The following is a 15,369-nucleotide window of genomic DNA, read 5'->3' as shown; positions in this document are numbered from 1 at the left end:
GGAGGAAACAAGAGCCTCCAGGCAAAGAAGTGCAGATATGGGCAGTTGGAAATGGGGCCAAGTGCACCGGAGTGGTAAAATGAGGGAAAAGGGTGGGTTTACTGACAGTGTCTTCTACAAAGACCTTCAGTATTTTACTATTAAAACAGGATTTGTAGTCCCCATAGGATGGAAGCCATGCTTAAGTCCAAATCTCTCTATAGATCCTCCCCAAATCATTCAATTCAACAAAAGGAGAAAGGAGGAAATAAGGAGACAGAAATATCACAGATTCTCATGGAAAGTGCTGCACATCTGGTCTCTACTGTTCTAATATCCTATTATCACATCAATGCTGGGGAGCTCAGTTCCCAAGCAGCTTCCCTACCATCCCGCTGGCCTGGCAATCACAGCCGCCTCTGCATCCTGCAGTAGCTGAAAGGCTTAGTGATTGCGATCCTGAGCATGCCAGGCTCTCTCACCAACACACTCAGCACTAACAAATAGATGAAACTGCTGGTACTTAGAAAACAGTCCACAAAATAAGCAAACTACTAGCTAACTTACTATGATAAAGGAGACTGAACAAATACAAGAAGAAGGGAGAGGAGGGTATGTCAAAAAGGAAGAGGGGGAGGAAGAAAAAAAAGAAAAAGGGAAAAAGAGAAAGAGAGAAGAAAGGTAAGAAATAAAGGAAGAAAGAAAGAAAAGAGAGAAATGATGGGAGAAATTAGCCAGAGGAAAAAATTTAATGAAAGACTGTTTTAGAGAACTGTGCAAATAAATGTAAACACTTAAATAACTAAAACATAGAATTTACAGAAATTGATGCCATTAGAGGTAGAAAGCTTAAGCATACCACTTTCCATACAAATAGAGAAAGCTATGAAAGATTTTTTCCGCAATGCAGTATCAAGTCCATATGATTCTGCAGAGGAATTCCACAAATTTTCAAGTCAGGTAATCCTGATGCCATTAAAAATTTTCAGAGCATTAAAAAAACAAAAACAAAAACAGGAAAACTTCCAAATTGCTTTTATGAAGAGTAACATTAATACCTAAACCTGATAGTACATACACAAAAACCCTGCAAATCAATCTTAATTATGAATATGGATGCAAAAATCCTAAATAAAATGTCAAACAATCAATGACCCCTTAAAAAATAACATGATGTGACCAAGTGAGACTTATTCTGGGAATGAAATGTGGTTCAATATTGGGAAAATCCATCAGCATAATTGTCCGTGCTATTGAGTCTAAGGAAAAACAATCATAAGATTATGCACCAGACACAAAAGCATATACTACACGATTTCATTTACATAAAATTTTAGAAAGTGCCAACTAATCTATAGTGACAGAAAGCAGCTCAGAGGTTGCTTGGGGCACAGGGGCAGAGAGAGTGACTGATTGCAAAGGGGTGTATGGAAACTTTTGAGGGGTGATGGAAATGTTCTGTACTTGATTGTGGAGGTTGTTTCCCAGGTATATATATGTCTGTCAAAATTCAAAGAATTATACACGTCAAATGCGTGTGATTTATTGTATGTAAAGTATACCTTAAAAGCCTTCGCTAGCCACACACTGGGGGACAATGTTTGTGATTCACATATCTAACAGAGGACTTATATTCTGAATAAAGATACACATTCAGAACATAAATCCTTTGTGTGTATGTATATTCAGTATGTGAGTCATTAATAGGACAAATGACCCAATGAAAATGGGCTAAGTATTTGAATAGCAACTTCACAAATGAGGACAACGGTGTGTAAGCACATAAAACAATACTCAACATTACCCATCAGGAAACTGCGAATTAAAATCATGAGTTACCACTACACACCCAACAGAATGGTTAAACTTAAAAAGAGACTGATATAAAACACCAAGTGCTGGTGAGGGGGTTGGGCAACTGAAACTGTCAGATATTTCTGTGTGTAAAAAATTGTTTGGTAGTTTCTTATTTTTTTAAATTTTGGTATCATTAATGTACAATTACATGAGCAACATTATGGTTACTAGACTCCCCCTATTAACAAGTCCCCACCACATACCCCATTACAATCACAGTCCATCAGCATAGTAAGATGCTATAGAATCACTACTTGTCTTCTCTGTGTTGTACTGCCTTCCCCATGTCCCCCCCACTACACTATGGCTCCCTTTTCCCCCTTATCCCTCCCTTCCCACTCATCCTCCCCAGTCCCTTTCCCTTTGGTAACTGTTAGTCCATTCTTGGGTTCTGTGAGTCTGCTGCTGTTTTGTTCCTTCAGTTTTTTCTTTGTTCTTATACTCCACAGATGAGTGAAATCATTTGGTACTTGTCTTTCTCCACCTGGCTTATTTCACTGAGTATAATACCCTCTAGCTCCACCCATGTTGTTGCAAATGGTAGGATTTCTTTTCTTCTTATGGCTGAATAATACTCCATTGTGTATATGTACCACATCTTCTTTATCCATTCATCTACTGATGGACACTTCAGTTGTTTCCATTTCTTGGCTATGGTAAATAGCGTTGTGATAAACATAGGGGTGCATATGTCTTTTTGAATCAGGAATCTTATCTTCTTCAGGTAAATTCCTAGGAGTGGAATTCCTGGGTCAAATGGTATTTCTATTTTGAGTTTATTGAGGAACCTCCATACTGTTTTCCACAATGGTTGAACTAATTTACATTCCCACCAGCAGTGCAGGAGGGTTCCCCTTTCTCCACATCCTCACCAACATTTGTTGTTCTTTGTCTTTTGGATGTTGGCCATCCTAACTGGTGTGAGGTGGTATCTCATTGTGGTTTTAATTTGCATTTCTCTGATGATTAGCTATGTGGAGCATCTTTTCATGTGCCTGTTGGCCACCTGAATTTCTTCTTTGGAGAAGTGTCTGTTCAGCTCCTCTGCCCATTTTTTAATTGGCTTATTTGCTTTTTGTTTGTTGAGGTGCGTGAGTTATTTACATAATTTGGATGTCAACCCCTCATCAGATATGTCATTTATGAATATATTATCCCATACTGTAGGATGCCTTTTTGTTCTACTGATGGTGTCCTTTGCTGTACAGAAGGTTTTTAGTTTGATGTAGTCCCGCTTGTTCATTTTTTCTTTTGTTTCCCTTGCCTGGGGAGATATGTTCATAAAGAAGTTGGTCATGTTTATGTCCAAGAGATTTTTGCCTGTTTTTTTCTAAGAGTTTTATGGTTTCATGACTTACATTCAGGTATTTGATCCATTTTGAGTTTACTTTTGTGTATGGGGTTAGGCAATAATCCAGTTTCATTCTCTTACATGTAGCTGTCCAGTTTTGCCAACAACAGCTGTTGAAGAGCCTGTCATTTCCCCATTGTATATCCATGGCTCCTTTATCATATATTAATTAACCATATATCAGGGCTCTCTAGTCTGTTCCATTGGTCTATAGGTCTGTTCTTGTGCCAGTACCAATTGTCTTGATTACTGTGGCTTTGCAGTAGAGCTTGAAGTTGGGAAGTGAGATCCCCCCTGCTTTATTCTTCCTTCTCAGGATTGCTTTGGCTATTTGGGGTCTTTCGTGGTTCCATATGAATTTTAGAACCATTTGCTCAAGTTCATTGAAGAATGCTATTGGTATTTTGATAGGGATTGCATTGAATCTGTAGATAGCTTTAGGCAGGATGGCCATTTTGACAATATTAATTCTTCCTATCCACGAGCACAGGATGTGTTTCCATTTATTGGTATCTTCTTTAATTTCTCTCATGAGTGTCTTGTAGTTTACAGAGTACAGGTCTTTCACTTCCTTGGTTAGGTTTATTCCTAGGTATTTTATTCTTTTTGATGCAATTGTGAATGGAATTGTTTTCCTGATTTCTCTTTCTTCTAGTTCATCATTAGTGTATAGGAATGCAACAGATTTCTGTGTATTAATTTTGTATCCTGCAACTTTACTCAATTCAGATATTAGATCTAGAGTAGTTTTGGAGTGGATTCTTTAGGGTTTTTTAGGTACAATATCACATCATCTGCAAACAGGGACAATTTGAATTCTTCCTTGCCAATCTGGATGCCATTTATTTCTTTGTGTTGTCTGATTGCTGTGGCTGGGACCTCCAGAGCTATGTTGAATAAAAGTGGGGAGAGTGGGCATCCTTGTCTTGTTCCCAATCTTAAAGGAAAAGCTTTCAGCTTCTCACTCTTAAGTATTATGTTGGCTGTGGGTTTGTCATATATGGCCTTTATTATGTTGAGGTACTTGCCCTCTATACCCATTTTGTTGAGTTTTTATCATGAATGGATGTTGAATTTTGTCAAATGCTTTTTCAGCATCTTGGAGATGATCATGTGGTTTTTGTTGTTTTTGTTGATGTGGTGGATAATGTTGATGAATTTTCAAATGTTGTACCATCCTTGCATCCCTGGGATGAATCCCACTTGATCATGATGGATGATCTTTTTGATGTATTTTTGAATTCGGTTTACTAATATTTTATTGAGTATTTTTACATCTATGTTCATCAGGGAATATTGGTCTGTAATTTTTGTGTGTGTGATGTCTTTGCCTGGTTTTGGTATTAGAGTGATGTTGGCCTCGTAGAATGAGTTTGGAAATATTCCCTCCTCTTCCACTTTTTGTAAAACTTTAAGGAGGATGGGTATTGGGTCTTCACTAAAGGTAGTTTCTTATAAACATGCATCTACTGTATAATCTAGCAATTCTACTCCTAGGCGTATATCCAAGTAGAATGAGTATTAGTCCACAAATATTGTGGTCATATAGTTTAATTATATATATATTTTAAAACCCCACAAACATTGTTTTATGCAGCACATGCAGTGTTTAAAGAACTTAAATGGTCATATTAATATAAAAATTTTATATTGGTATCCAAAAAATGTTGGCATAATTTTTTGATGGAAGAATTGATAAGCACTTTGACTTTTCCTGATTTTTTTGTGATGTTTCCCTGGTGATAATACATTAAGGACTGACAGCAGCAGCTGAAGTGCTGGTGATGAGAAGGGGAGCGGACGATGGCCGGCGGTGCTGGAGCCCACTGTGCTCTTCTCTTTGCGATGCCTGAGAGGGGGAGGGTGGAGACAGCCCGTGGGGCCCAGGGCAGCTCTGGGCGGCCTAGTGCTGAGCATGAAGGCCTCAGAGGGCCGAGCCGGACTCCAGGACTATTCTGGGAACAGAAGAGCACTGAAGCCACGTCCCAGAAGGGAGGACTGAAGATGGGAGAAGCGACCTACTGACTGGACCTGCCCACCCGTCATCCACTTCGGGCATAAATTTAAGGAAGAGAAAAGAGATTTGAAATCAAGCCTCCATGAAATCCCAGGAGCTGCAGACTCCACCTGCACCTCAACCTCCTGCTCTGTTCTGGTTCCAGAGGTTCAAGCCAGGTTCAACTCCCTCCCCTCCATTCCCTAAATAAGCACAACAGAATGAGTTTGAGTGAAAAATTCACTTTAATAATCCAGCTTCAGCTCAGTTGAGAACTTTCCCTCTCAAGTGCAAAAATCTTTCCAAGAGGCCTCAATCCACTAAGAGGTTACGGCTTAGAGAAGGGAGCAGCTCAAAGAAGCCCTAAAGTGGGAGGCAGCGGGGATCTGGAGTCAGTGGATTGCAGGGCGGTGCCCCTCTGCTCCCCTCCTGCCAACACAGGCCCCAGCAAGAAAAGCCTGCTGCTTCACCTGCATCTGACGACCACCCCAGTCCTCCCCATCTTCCTCCCCTTCCCTGTGCTCTCACTGTCCTCTGGGGGCTCACTGGGGTCCCTGAGCCTTTAGAAGACTGGGGACCATTCTTTTCCTATGTGGCCACTTAGTGATAACCAGGGGGCCCCAGCAACCCATGCAGGCACCAGCAGGGGAGCAGTCCAGTGGCCATGGTGATGGGAGGGGTGGGACTCACCTTGAAGAGGGTGAGGGTCTGGAGGACTCCTGTGGTGCAGGCTGTCTCCCGGATGGAGTGCATGGCCAGCTGGGGGCTGCCTAAATCCAGCACCCGCAGCCCCAGCCGAGAAGCCAGGATAGGTCCAATGGTGGTCCCACAGGGGGAGTCATTCCGGACCATGAGATCCTGAGAGGAGAGGTTTGGGAGCAACATGCAGTGTGCGCTAAGTCCGAGGAGGAGGGCACCTTAGAACTGCAGTGGCAGATGGTCCACTTCTACCCACTCCCCTCAGAGAATGGATGTGACCAGCATAAAATCAGAAAATCAACATTAAATGGCAGGGCCAAAGGACAGTGTATTCTGAATTGGTCCTACTCTCTCTGTCTGAGCTTCCACTGCCCTAGTTCCAGCAGCCATCACCTGGCCTCCCACAAAAAATCCTTTCTCCATGTAGCAGGCAGTGGGATTAAAAATAAAAAGTCTCCTTCATGCCACCCTCTTGCTTTACACCCACTCTCCTCACCTCCTCACCACCATATAAACACAAAAATCACATAATGGATTTAGTGTTTTAAAAAATACTTCCCAGTAGGAGCCACAACATAACCAAATAACTCTACTTGATGAGGAAAAGTTCAAGTTCACAGAAGAATGGCAGCTAATAAATGTTCCAAGGATGAAATGTGGAAGGGATGAATTAGGGGGAGATATTGTTTAGTAAACTCTGGTGAAATTATTGACTTAGGCAAGGATTATCAATTCGTGTTATAACCATTAGGTGCCAGAGGATGAGGAATTTATCACTTTACAGGTTAGTGTCCAGTCAGAGGAGGAAAACCCCCAAATGACAGAGGGATCAGAGAGCACCCCAATCCAGTGGTCAATCCTATCATCGCTAAGGGGAGATCACCCAGATAACAGGGTCTGATGCAATGTAAAGGGCATATCCACTATGATGTCTTCTGGTCAAACTGTTTAACCTGAATCCATCAAACCTTCAGATAGGAATTTTGGTTTATAGGAAGAAGAGGAGCGAGAGGCACAGGCTGAACTCTACCATGAGGAAGTAACCAGACAAATCCAGAAAGTGAGATGGTACACGGGATGATCAGCCTGGCTTCTTCAGGGCATTGTTATTTAAAAAAAAAAAAAGTGTGTGTGTGTGTGGGCTGTACTAGATTAAAAGACTTTTAAAGTGACATCAACCAGTGGTAACATGTGGTCCTGAACTGGATACTAAGGTAGGACAAACAACTGTAAAGAACATTTTGGGAATAACTGGGGAAAACTGAAAATGATCTGTATACTAGATGATACACAAGCTTACTGAAACAAGAATTTACTTAGAAAGAAAGATGGAGTACTCCTTTCCATTCCTGTCCTCAACCCTGGCTCTGTCTACCCCTAACAGGTGAAGCTCACTCCTGTCCCTCTGGGGCCCTGGCACGTGTTACCTCTGGCCAGGATGCTCTCCCCCCAGACTCGCCTATAGCTGCTTTTTTCTCAGTAGCTTGGTCTCAGCTCAAGTGCCACCTCCTCAGAGAGTCCTGAGAGTGACACAACTCAGCTAACATGGGGCAGGGTGGTGCTATGCAGCAGGCAGAGCCCTGAGCTGAGCTGGGCATCAGGATGCCAGGGTCCTAATCCTGACTCACCTTGCCATGCTTGCTTGCTGCGTTTGTCCCTGGACCACCTGGACCTCAGTCCCTTCACTTTCTCTCTCTCTCTCTTTCATGTTCTACCTGTGACTAGATGGGCCATTGTCAAGGCATAAATGAAAATGAGCAGGAGTTTCAGGCTCCCGAGCCCTGCATTTGCTCCAGGCTGTGTGAGAGACATGGTGTGTGGGAGAAGGGCAGGACTGACCCACTATGTGCCACAAGCACACTGTACCTTTGATCCTCACAGAAATCGAGCAGGACAGGCACACTACCAGCCCCACACAAGACCTGTACCCAAAACCTCACTCTATTAGGACCCCCTCCACCAAAGCCTGGTCTACCAGGCTCCCCCATCCCTGGGGGTCCATTTGCTTGTGCCCTCCCACCCTGCTCCCTCCATCGTACCTGCCCAAGCAGGGACCCCCTCACCTGCAAAGGCACCCCCACTTTGCTGGCCACCTCTCGGATCAGGGCCTCTGAAACCGCATTCGAGGCATAGCGTTGCTTGCTGTTCACCTTGATCACAGGGCCCTAGGTAGAGGGAACCAGGAATCAAGGGTGAGGCAAAGATGTAGGACAGGCCCAAAGGGAATGAGATGAGGCCCAGAGGCAGCCAGGCCTCTGAGTTCCTAAGGAGAACCAGGAGCAGCTCACCTTGTGGAATAAGGGCCGGTGGTTCTCCTCATGCTTGTCCCTGTAAGAGACAGATTGGAGGGCCAGGCCTGTCAACACCCACCACCTCCCACATGGCAGACATCACTAATGGACCACGCATACCACCCAGCCCAGCAGGACCTCAGAGTCAGGCTAACTGGTGTCCAGGCTGCCTCTAGCAACAGATGAAAATAAGTTTGAGTGACAGAGCCTAATGAGCGTACCTGGGTTAGGTACCACATGACTTTGACCAAGGTGGGCCTTGCAGCAGTCATAAGGAAGTCCCTACTGAACTTCCCAACAGAGTGAGGAAAAGGAAGGGGGAGAGGCCAGTGCCCAGGGCTGAGCCTACAGGCAGGTTACATTTAGATCTCCAGCTGTGTGGGGACTGCGCGCCCAGCACAGTAGACTCACAGGTAGTTGGGGTGCACTGCATGCGCCATGTCTGCGCTGATCATGTAGGACTTGGGTATGGCTTCTTCAAAGGCTGTCAGGTGCTGGGGTGAGGCTGAGATCCGCCGCAGCACCAGCTCTGTCAGCAGTGACTGTGCCCCCTGGGCACTCTCGGATCCCACCTGGTGACAGCAGAGACCTGGCTCTGGGGGTTTATGCTTGGGCTTGAACTGGGAGCCAGGGAAAGGGGTCCAATGCCCGGACTGGCCCAGGACCCCACCGAGCCAGTGGGTGAGGAAAATGGGGTTATGAAAACCTGATGGTGGGCTGGGGCCAAATCAATCCTTAGTGATCTCTGGGGCAGAAATGGTACTTTCTGGTGGGCTTCTCACACTGTCCCCTTCCTTCTCCCTGACCCTCACCTGGGACTCAGCCCAGGTGCCCAATATACTGCTCAATCTTCTTTTATGCATGTGACAAAGACTGCTATCTCTCCATGCTATCTTCTATAGCAGAACACCCAAGATGCAGCTAAGCACATGACTACCCAGCCAGAGTTGATGTTCCTAGCTTCCTTTGCAGCTAAACATGCCATGCTGCATTCGATGGCATGCATGCGGCAATCAATGCCACCTTTGGGTCATGCCCTGAAGAGTATGGGCATACACTCCCCCTTGGCCCTTTTCTTCCTTCCTACTAATTCTGTATAGACATGATGGCAGGAGCTGGACAGCTACCCTGGATCCTGAGATGCAAGCCACGTGTTCAGGATGGCAGACACCTGTTCTGAACTGTTAACTCTGACCTATGCAGTTATATGACAGAGAACTCTACATCTGTTCAAGCTCTGTCACAGCATCTACAACTGTGCCCCAACAGAAGCATGCATGGAGACCCACCAGGTGCTGAGCCCTGGAGCTATGAGGGTGAGAGGGCAGAGTCCCTGTTCTCGAGGAGCTCGCCACAAGGCACACAGAGACATGAGAGGCATGGTCATGCTAGAAGCAGATATATACCGGGCCAGGGGGGACCAGTGCTCATGGAGAAAGGTGGTGGCTCCCTGTCTGGCTTCTGGAAGAGCCCTGGCTCATGGCAGGTGTCTGGCAGAAGCTGAGACTTCACACTGGGGACCTCCACAGAGTCCTCTATGTACCTCTTCATTGTCGTAGAGGGCAATCATGCGTACATGGGGCTCCGTGGCCAGGGAGGCAGGGTTTGCGCAGGAATCAATCAAGGCCTGGTTTGGGGTGGGGAAGAAGAGCATCATCGTCACCCCTCCTTCTTCATAACTCAGCCCACCAATGCCCCGGAGGCTGCCTGCCTCTCCTAGCCCACCTGCCATCATGGCTGGAGTGAGGTGGGCTTGGGCTCTCACTGTCCCTCACCTCTCAGGGCACTGCCTGGCATGTTGGGGACCTTTTCAACTAGGAGGGGTCCTCACCTGCAGGGCACAGAAGCAGCTATGCAAGTTGTCTAGCCGAGGCGCAAAGATGAACTCCTCATAGGCACCACCCAGGACCTAGGAAGACAGGACAATCAGCCTGACCTTCAGGCCCTCACCCAACTCACCTGCTTCTCCCTGCTCCCAAATGCCTGAGCTCAAGCGAACCTCCTCAGTTCCTTGTGCCACCTGCCCCTGACCTCTGGTTTGGGCACTATGATCCTGCCGTGCAGGGCTGAATGGAGAATGTAGAGTGGGGCTGACGGAGGGGAGTGGGGAGGCCAGGAGCTGAGGGAGGGGAGGGGGAAGCCAACAGTTCCTGACCAGTTCCTAAGGGACAGGAAAAGGGAGGGGTTGAAGGTCACAAGAAAAGCTAAGAGAAACCCGGTGAGGAACAGAAACTTAGTGCACATTCAAACAGGACAGACCCGAAGACTTGGCAATCTACTGTTGGACACTGGGAGGGACACGAGGACACACTCCAGGAAAAGGGTGGCCATATCCAGACCTCTTGCCCTCAGAGGTTCGGAGCCAGTGTGGGTAAAAGCACATAGAGACCATCTGTGCAGACACTCCTGGGGACTCTGGGGGAAGGCTGATTCCCAGGCCCACTGCAGTCTGCGGCAGGGAAGCTGCCCTTTTGAGAACCACTGCCCTGGAGGCAGAGGGGGATGGTGTCTGCTGGGAAGAACAGGATGGGAGTGACTGGGGGCCTGGCAGAGATATGAGTGCTTGGCGGGGGAGGGGGTGGGGGTGAGTGCTGGGACCCCGAGGTCCCCACCCACAGGTCCTACAGCATTCCTCACCGCAGGCTGGGTGTCTGCAAGGCAGAGCTCCATCTCCAAGATGTCCTCGGGACGCAGCCCCAGATGGGCACAGAGAAGGGACATGAGGACCGAGTGGTGCCGGTCATCCTGCAGGACCGTAGGACACTTGGATGAGGATCTGCTCTCCCCGCTCTTCTCAGGGATCAGTGCCTTCCCCTGTGCTCACCCTCCCCTTCAGCAGGGGACCCTCTTACTGCAGCGTTGAGAGGCCCTGGCTCAGGAGTGCCCTTCTCCAGCTCCTCCTGGACAGCTGTGGCAAGAATGGGGACTCTATGGAGAGAGATGAGGGGGGTGTGGGAGGGTGGCGGACACAGCGGGGGGGGCACCCCCAAGCTCAGGCATCTCCTGATGGGGACTGCCCTTGCCCTTCCACTCCCAGCTCACTCCCCAAATGTTCAGGCATCAACTGGATCCCAAGAGTAGGACCTGATGTGACCACCATTAGGTAGTGTCCTCCTAGGTCCCCTTGAGGCCCCTTCCATGTCCCGGGCCACACCCCATCCCTCTTGGTCGCCATGGCGTTGCCCCAGTCTCACAAGTGCATCTCCATATTGGGCCCAAAGTTCTCGTTGACATTTCGCTGCAGATGGATGGCCAGGTGTGGGATGCGAAGAATGGGCCGGTCCACGTGCACCAGCCGCTGCTCCAGCCGGCCTGAGGTAGGGCACTGTGGCCACTAGGCCAGGTCAGTCCAGGGCACCTCCCAACCACAACTGGTTAAAGGCCCCACTTAACCCACACTAGCCAAGGTAGTCTCTTACCCGACTGCCCCACCCTGCTTCCCTGGGGGGCTCTCAACAAGTTCTCAGCACCCTGAAGGAAGGGAACAATCTCCAGGTTGCTGAAACTCAGAACCTCCCAGGTCCAGCCCCAGTACCTTGACAATGACGCGTCCAGCCAAGGTCAGGTCACGGTCAAACCAGGTGCTCCAGATCCCACCCCCATAGGTCTCCACACCAACCTGCTGGAATCCCACCTGGCTGCGCCGAGACCTCCGTTTCACCTGAGTGTGAAGACAGGGAATGAGGAGTCAGAGAACACTGAAGGACGCTGGCTTGGAGGTGAGACAGACCATTCACAAGCAGAGTAACAAAGAACAAGTATTAGTGACAGAGAGCGCCCAAGGTGTGGGGTAAGGGGGCACAAGTCTTCCTCCCTGCTCCAGGGAACAGCGCCCCCAGTTTGTACCTTCCGGCTCTCTCTCACCCTGTACTTCCCCTGATGCCTCCCCTAGCCCAGCACAGCCCCAGTTCCTTACCCGGAGGCAGGGGCTGTCCGTGTGGGCCCCGATGAGGCTGAAACCATTGCCAGGAACATACTGGCCTCCCACAGCGAAAGCAATGATGGTAGAGGAGTTCCTGGTTAGGAAGTACTGGGGGCCGGAGGGAGAGTTTTGAGTTGTATTAGCCAGCCAGATGGCGCACAGGACTTTGAGCCCCAGCCTAGGGACCTGCCTCTCTGGCCCCAACCCACCCCTAGTTACCTTGCTCGAAGGTTTGATATCCCAGCTCTCCGCCTCCTTGAGTTCACGGAAGCCAGCCTGGAGGAGGCGGCTGCGGCACTCGGCTACGGCTGTAGGGAAAGAGACCTCTCACAGAGCTGAGAGCGGTAGGGGACACACCGGCCCCAACCACTTCCCCTGTCCTGGTTACCTACCGTGGAAAGGAGAGGGGCTCCGGTTCACGAACTTGAGGAGTTCGCGGGCCGCGGCCTGCACCGCCTCCTTGCGAGCCCTGCCGGTCATGGCCACCTAGGCAGTAGGGCGCTCAGACCCCTGTAAGGTCTGGGACCCCTGGACTCCCCAGACCCCGGCCCCGCGAAGTGCCGCCTCCAGGACTCAGACCTCTCTGTCCGCCCTCCTGCCCACCCAGAGACGCAGATGCCGAGCCAAACCTCTCTCCGCTGAGAGCTTCGGCCCTCCGGTCCAGTATTTATCACAACCCTGCGGCGCTCCCAGCCCGGCTCGTCCAGGACGGCCCGCCCCTAATCCGAGTTATGGCCCGGCCCCCTAAGCCCTACCCCACGTATCCCGGTCGGTTCCCAAACTCTGAGCTCCCAGGCGGGACCCTAATTCCGAACCGGCTTTCACCAAGGCGCGACCCCGGCCCGAAGCGAAAGCCTCGTACTCCGGGGAGTCCCCCACCTCCGCCCCACGCTCAGTCTCTAGGAGGCCGCCCCCTTGCAGCCCCACGAAGGTCGGGTCGTCCGGGGCCGGGCTTTTGGTTTCGTTTTGGGCGGGGCACGGCCCACCCCTCCTCGCGCGGTGGAGCCTGGGTGCCACCAAGGTCTGGGACCAGCATTCGAGCCGGGCGGGCGGTGCACACCTACCTGCACTGCCCTACGCGTGAGCCCGCTGCCGCGCTCCCGGCCCGGGCGCTCCTGCCCCGCCCCTCCAGGCCGCCCCGCCCCTCGCTGTTTTGTCCCCTGCGGCGTAGGTGGCCCTCTGCCGCCCCGGAGGTGCTAGCACAGCCGCCGGCCGCCAATCGCCCGTCCCACCCCTTCCCCGGGTCGGAGAGTAGGAGAAAGTACTCCCCGCTAGCTCACCTGGTCCGATGGGTACTGTGCAGAGTGCTGTCTCTCCACAAGTTCCCTTGTGATAATAAAAGCAACGTGACTCATGTTCCTGGAGTGCTCACGAGCTTTATCTTTATGATAAAGCTTCCCACCTACCCCATCAACTTTGTCCCCATTTTATACACAAACCGAAATACAGGGACGAGTAACCAGTCCAAGACAGTAAATGGCAGAGGTGGGGTTTGAACTCAGTTAATCTGATTCTAGAGGCCTGGACTAACCCACTCATGGATCTTTTCTGGGGCTTTTTTGGTTCACTTTGGTAGTGCTCTGTTACAGGGAAGTCCCTGAGGGACAGAGAGGTTAATGACTTTTCCAAGATAACACAATTGTTTGAATGCACCTGGGATTTGACTCATATCTGTACTCTTTCCACTTAAAAACCACAGGAGAAAAACACTCCATTGTGTTTATGGAGACAATTCCAATATTCATATGTCAAGAGGGGTGAACAGCAATTAAAAAAACCCTGGCACTTTCCCACCCATAGATTCTGATTGGGACTTTTGATGGCCCCTAGGTTCAAAATAGGTCATAGCAACCAACCAAGGTGTTATCAACACTCCAAGGATTACAGGTCAAGGGAGCAACCAGACCTTTCATACTGGGATGGGATTGGCGGGCTGTGGGGGAGGTAGGGAATAGTTGGAAAGGTCCTGCAGCCCTCACTTCAAAGGAGTAGATATTGCAGGAGATTGTTCAAGAATATAAACACGAGGTGATGGGTTAAATTCATGGAATGCCCTAACCATTTATTGAAATGTCATTACATATAAAGTTTCAGTGCTGAGTGGGCCGAGAGAACATTCCTATCCTCTGAGGAGCCAGAGGCTGGCTACTGGGGAAGGAACATACATATTCAAGGACAGTGAAGACAGGTGAAAAGTGGGGAGGAGATTTAACTTAAAGAAAAATCTTTAATGTTCTTCTGATTCCCACAAACAGTACATGTTAATGTAAGAAATTCAAATAACAAAATGCATAACTTAGGAAGTGAAAGTAAATGTTTTATAAATTGAACATCCATCCATTCTTGATAAAAAACCAAAGCAAAATCCCCTTAAGAAACCAGAATGAGAAAAGGTAAAGGCTAGCTGGCAGAAATCTAATGCAGATGTTAGTGGGAAAATATAGAAGTGTTCTATTCAAATCAGAAGTAAGACACAGATAAGGTGTCACTGCTGGTAGTCAACGTGGAACGGCAGTCAAAGCAGTGCCACAAAGCAATTATATATACAGAAAAGAAAAATCTGTCATTATTTGTAGATTATATGATTACTTAGGACCTCAAAGAAATAAATGGGCAAGTTAGTAGAACTGGAGGAGGGGTGGCATGATTTCAAAAATCATCAGCTTTCCTGTTAGATAACCAACTAGAAAATAAAACAGTACAAAGATCCTATTTACAAGAACAAGCAATACTATTAAATTCCTAGGAGAGGCCCAATCTTACTGTAATCAGGGAAGTTAAAAATGAGATACCATTTTTGATTTGTTAGGTAAGCAAAAGTGAAAAAGTGTTGGAGAAGGCGTGGGGTAATGCCTACCTGTACACGCAATTTCTGCAGTGTAAACACTCCCCAGGGCTAGTTCCAAGCTGCCAGTATGGACTGAATGTGGAACTGGGAAGGGATGCACAAAAGCATACTATTGTATAGATTTCCACTGTATAGATATAATAGACATAAATAACTTCAAGAGCATAGATTTATAGTAAAATAGGAAGTGGTGATTTTTGAGTACTTATAATCTGTTTTTAGCATAATACATTTAATTGTAAGCTTATGTAATTTAATTTTTAAATGATTTCTGTGTTTAACAATGAGATCACAAAATTCCTGGAAATTTGACAGTTAGTTCTTTTGAGCTGGTCCAAGCGGGCTCTAACACACACCTTCACCCATGCTCTACATCTTTGTTCCTTGAAGTGTGATTTTTTGGCCAGCAGCATCTACAACATCTGG

The 15,369-nt window shown here is 48.2% G+C and overlaps 1 protein-coding gene across 6 annotated transcripts; it reads right to left on the bottom strand.

Annotated features, from left to right (window-relative positions):
- Positions 1 to 5,409: 5,409 nt before the first annotated feature.
- DNPEP (aspartyl aminopeptidase) lies at positions 5,410 to 13,296 on the bottom strand. Of its 6 annotated transcripts, none has more exons than XM_037016511.2 (15): positions 13,160 to 13,296; positions 12,488 to 12,581; positions 12,315 to 12,403; positions 12,090 to 12,203; positions 11,709 to 11,834; positions 11,368 to 11,507; positions 11,026 to 11,101; positions 10,811 to 10,918; positions 10,005 to 10,082; positions 9,717 to 9,800; positions 8,585 to 8,745; positions 8,171 to 8,210; positions 7,946 to 8,047; positions 5,874 to 6,041; positions 5,410 to 5,546 (listed from the first exon to the last, which is right to left on the bottom strand). In XM_037016511.2, exons 2-15 carry the CDS (start codon positions 12,573 to 12,575, stop codon positions 5,496 to 5,498), a joined length of 1,425 nt encoding a protein of 474 aa, XP_036872406.1. In that variant the 5' UTR covers positions 12,576 to 12,581; positions 13,160 to 13,296; the 3' UTR covers positions 5,410 to 5,495. The 6 variants fall into 6 exon arrangements, with proteins under 6 accessions (XP_036872406.1, XP_036872410.1, XP_036872411.1 ...); XM_037016515.2 differs by having other exon boundaries at positions 11,368 to 11,498; XM_037016516.2 differs by lacking the exon at positions 13,160 to 13,296 and adding an exon at positions 12,975 to 13,153.
- Between the last annotated feature and the right edge of the window lie 2,073 nt (positions 13,297 to 15,369).

The sequence above is a fragment of the Manis javanica genome, chromosome 12 (assembly GCF_040802235.1).
Source record: "Manis javanica isolate MJ-LG chromosome 12, MJ_LKY, whole genome shotgun sequence".
NCBI classification, from domain to species: Eukaryota; Metazoa; Chordata; class Mammalia; order Pholidota; family Manidae; genus Manis; species Manis javanica.
Note: the sequence above shows the minus strand (reverse complement) of the source record. Positions and strands in the feature narration are given on the sequence as shown.

Coding starts and splice junctions, on each gene's coding strand:
- DNPEP (XM_037016511.2), bottom strand. CDS start 12,575: ATGACCGGCAGGGCTCGCAAGGAGGCGGTGCAGGCCGCGGCCCGCGAA. Junction 10,919..11,025: donor CAGGGCCTCTCAACGCTGCA/GTAAGAGGGTCC, acceptor ACGGTCCTGCAG/GATGACCGGCACCACTCGGT. Junction 8,048..8,170: donor ACCGGCCCTTATTCCACAAG/GTGAGCTGCTCC, acceptor CCCTCTACCTAG/GGCCCTGTGATCAAGGTGAA.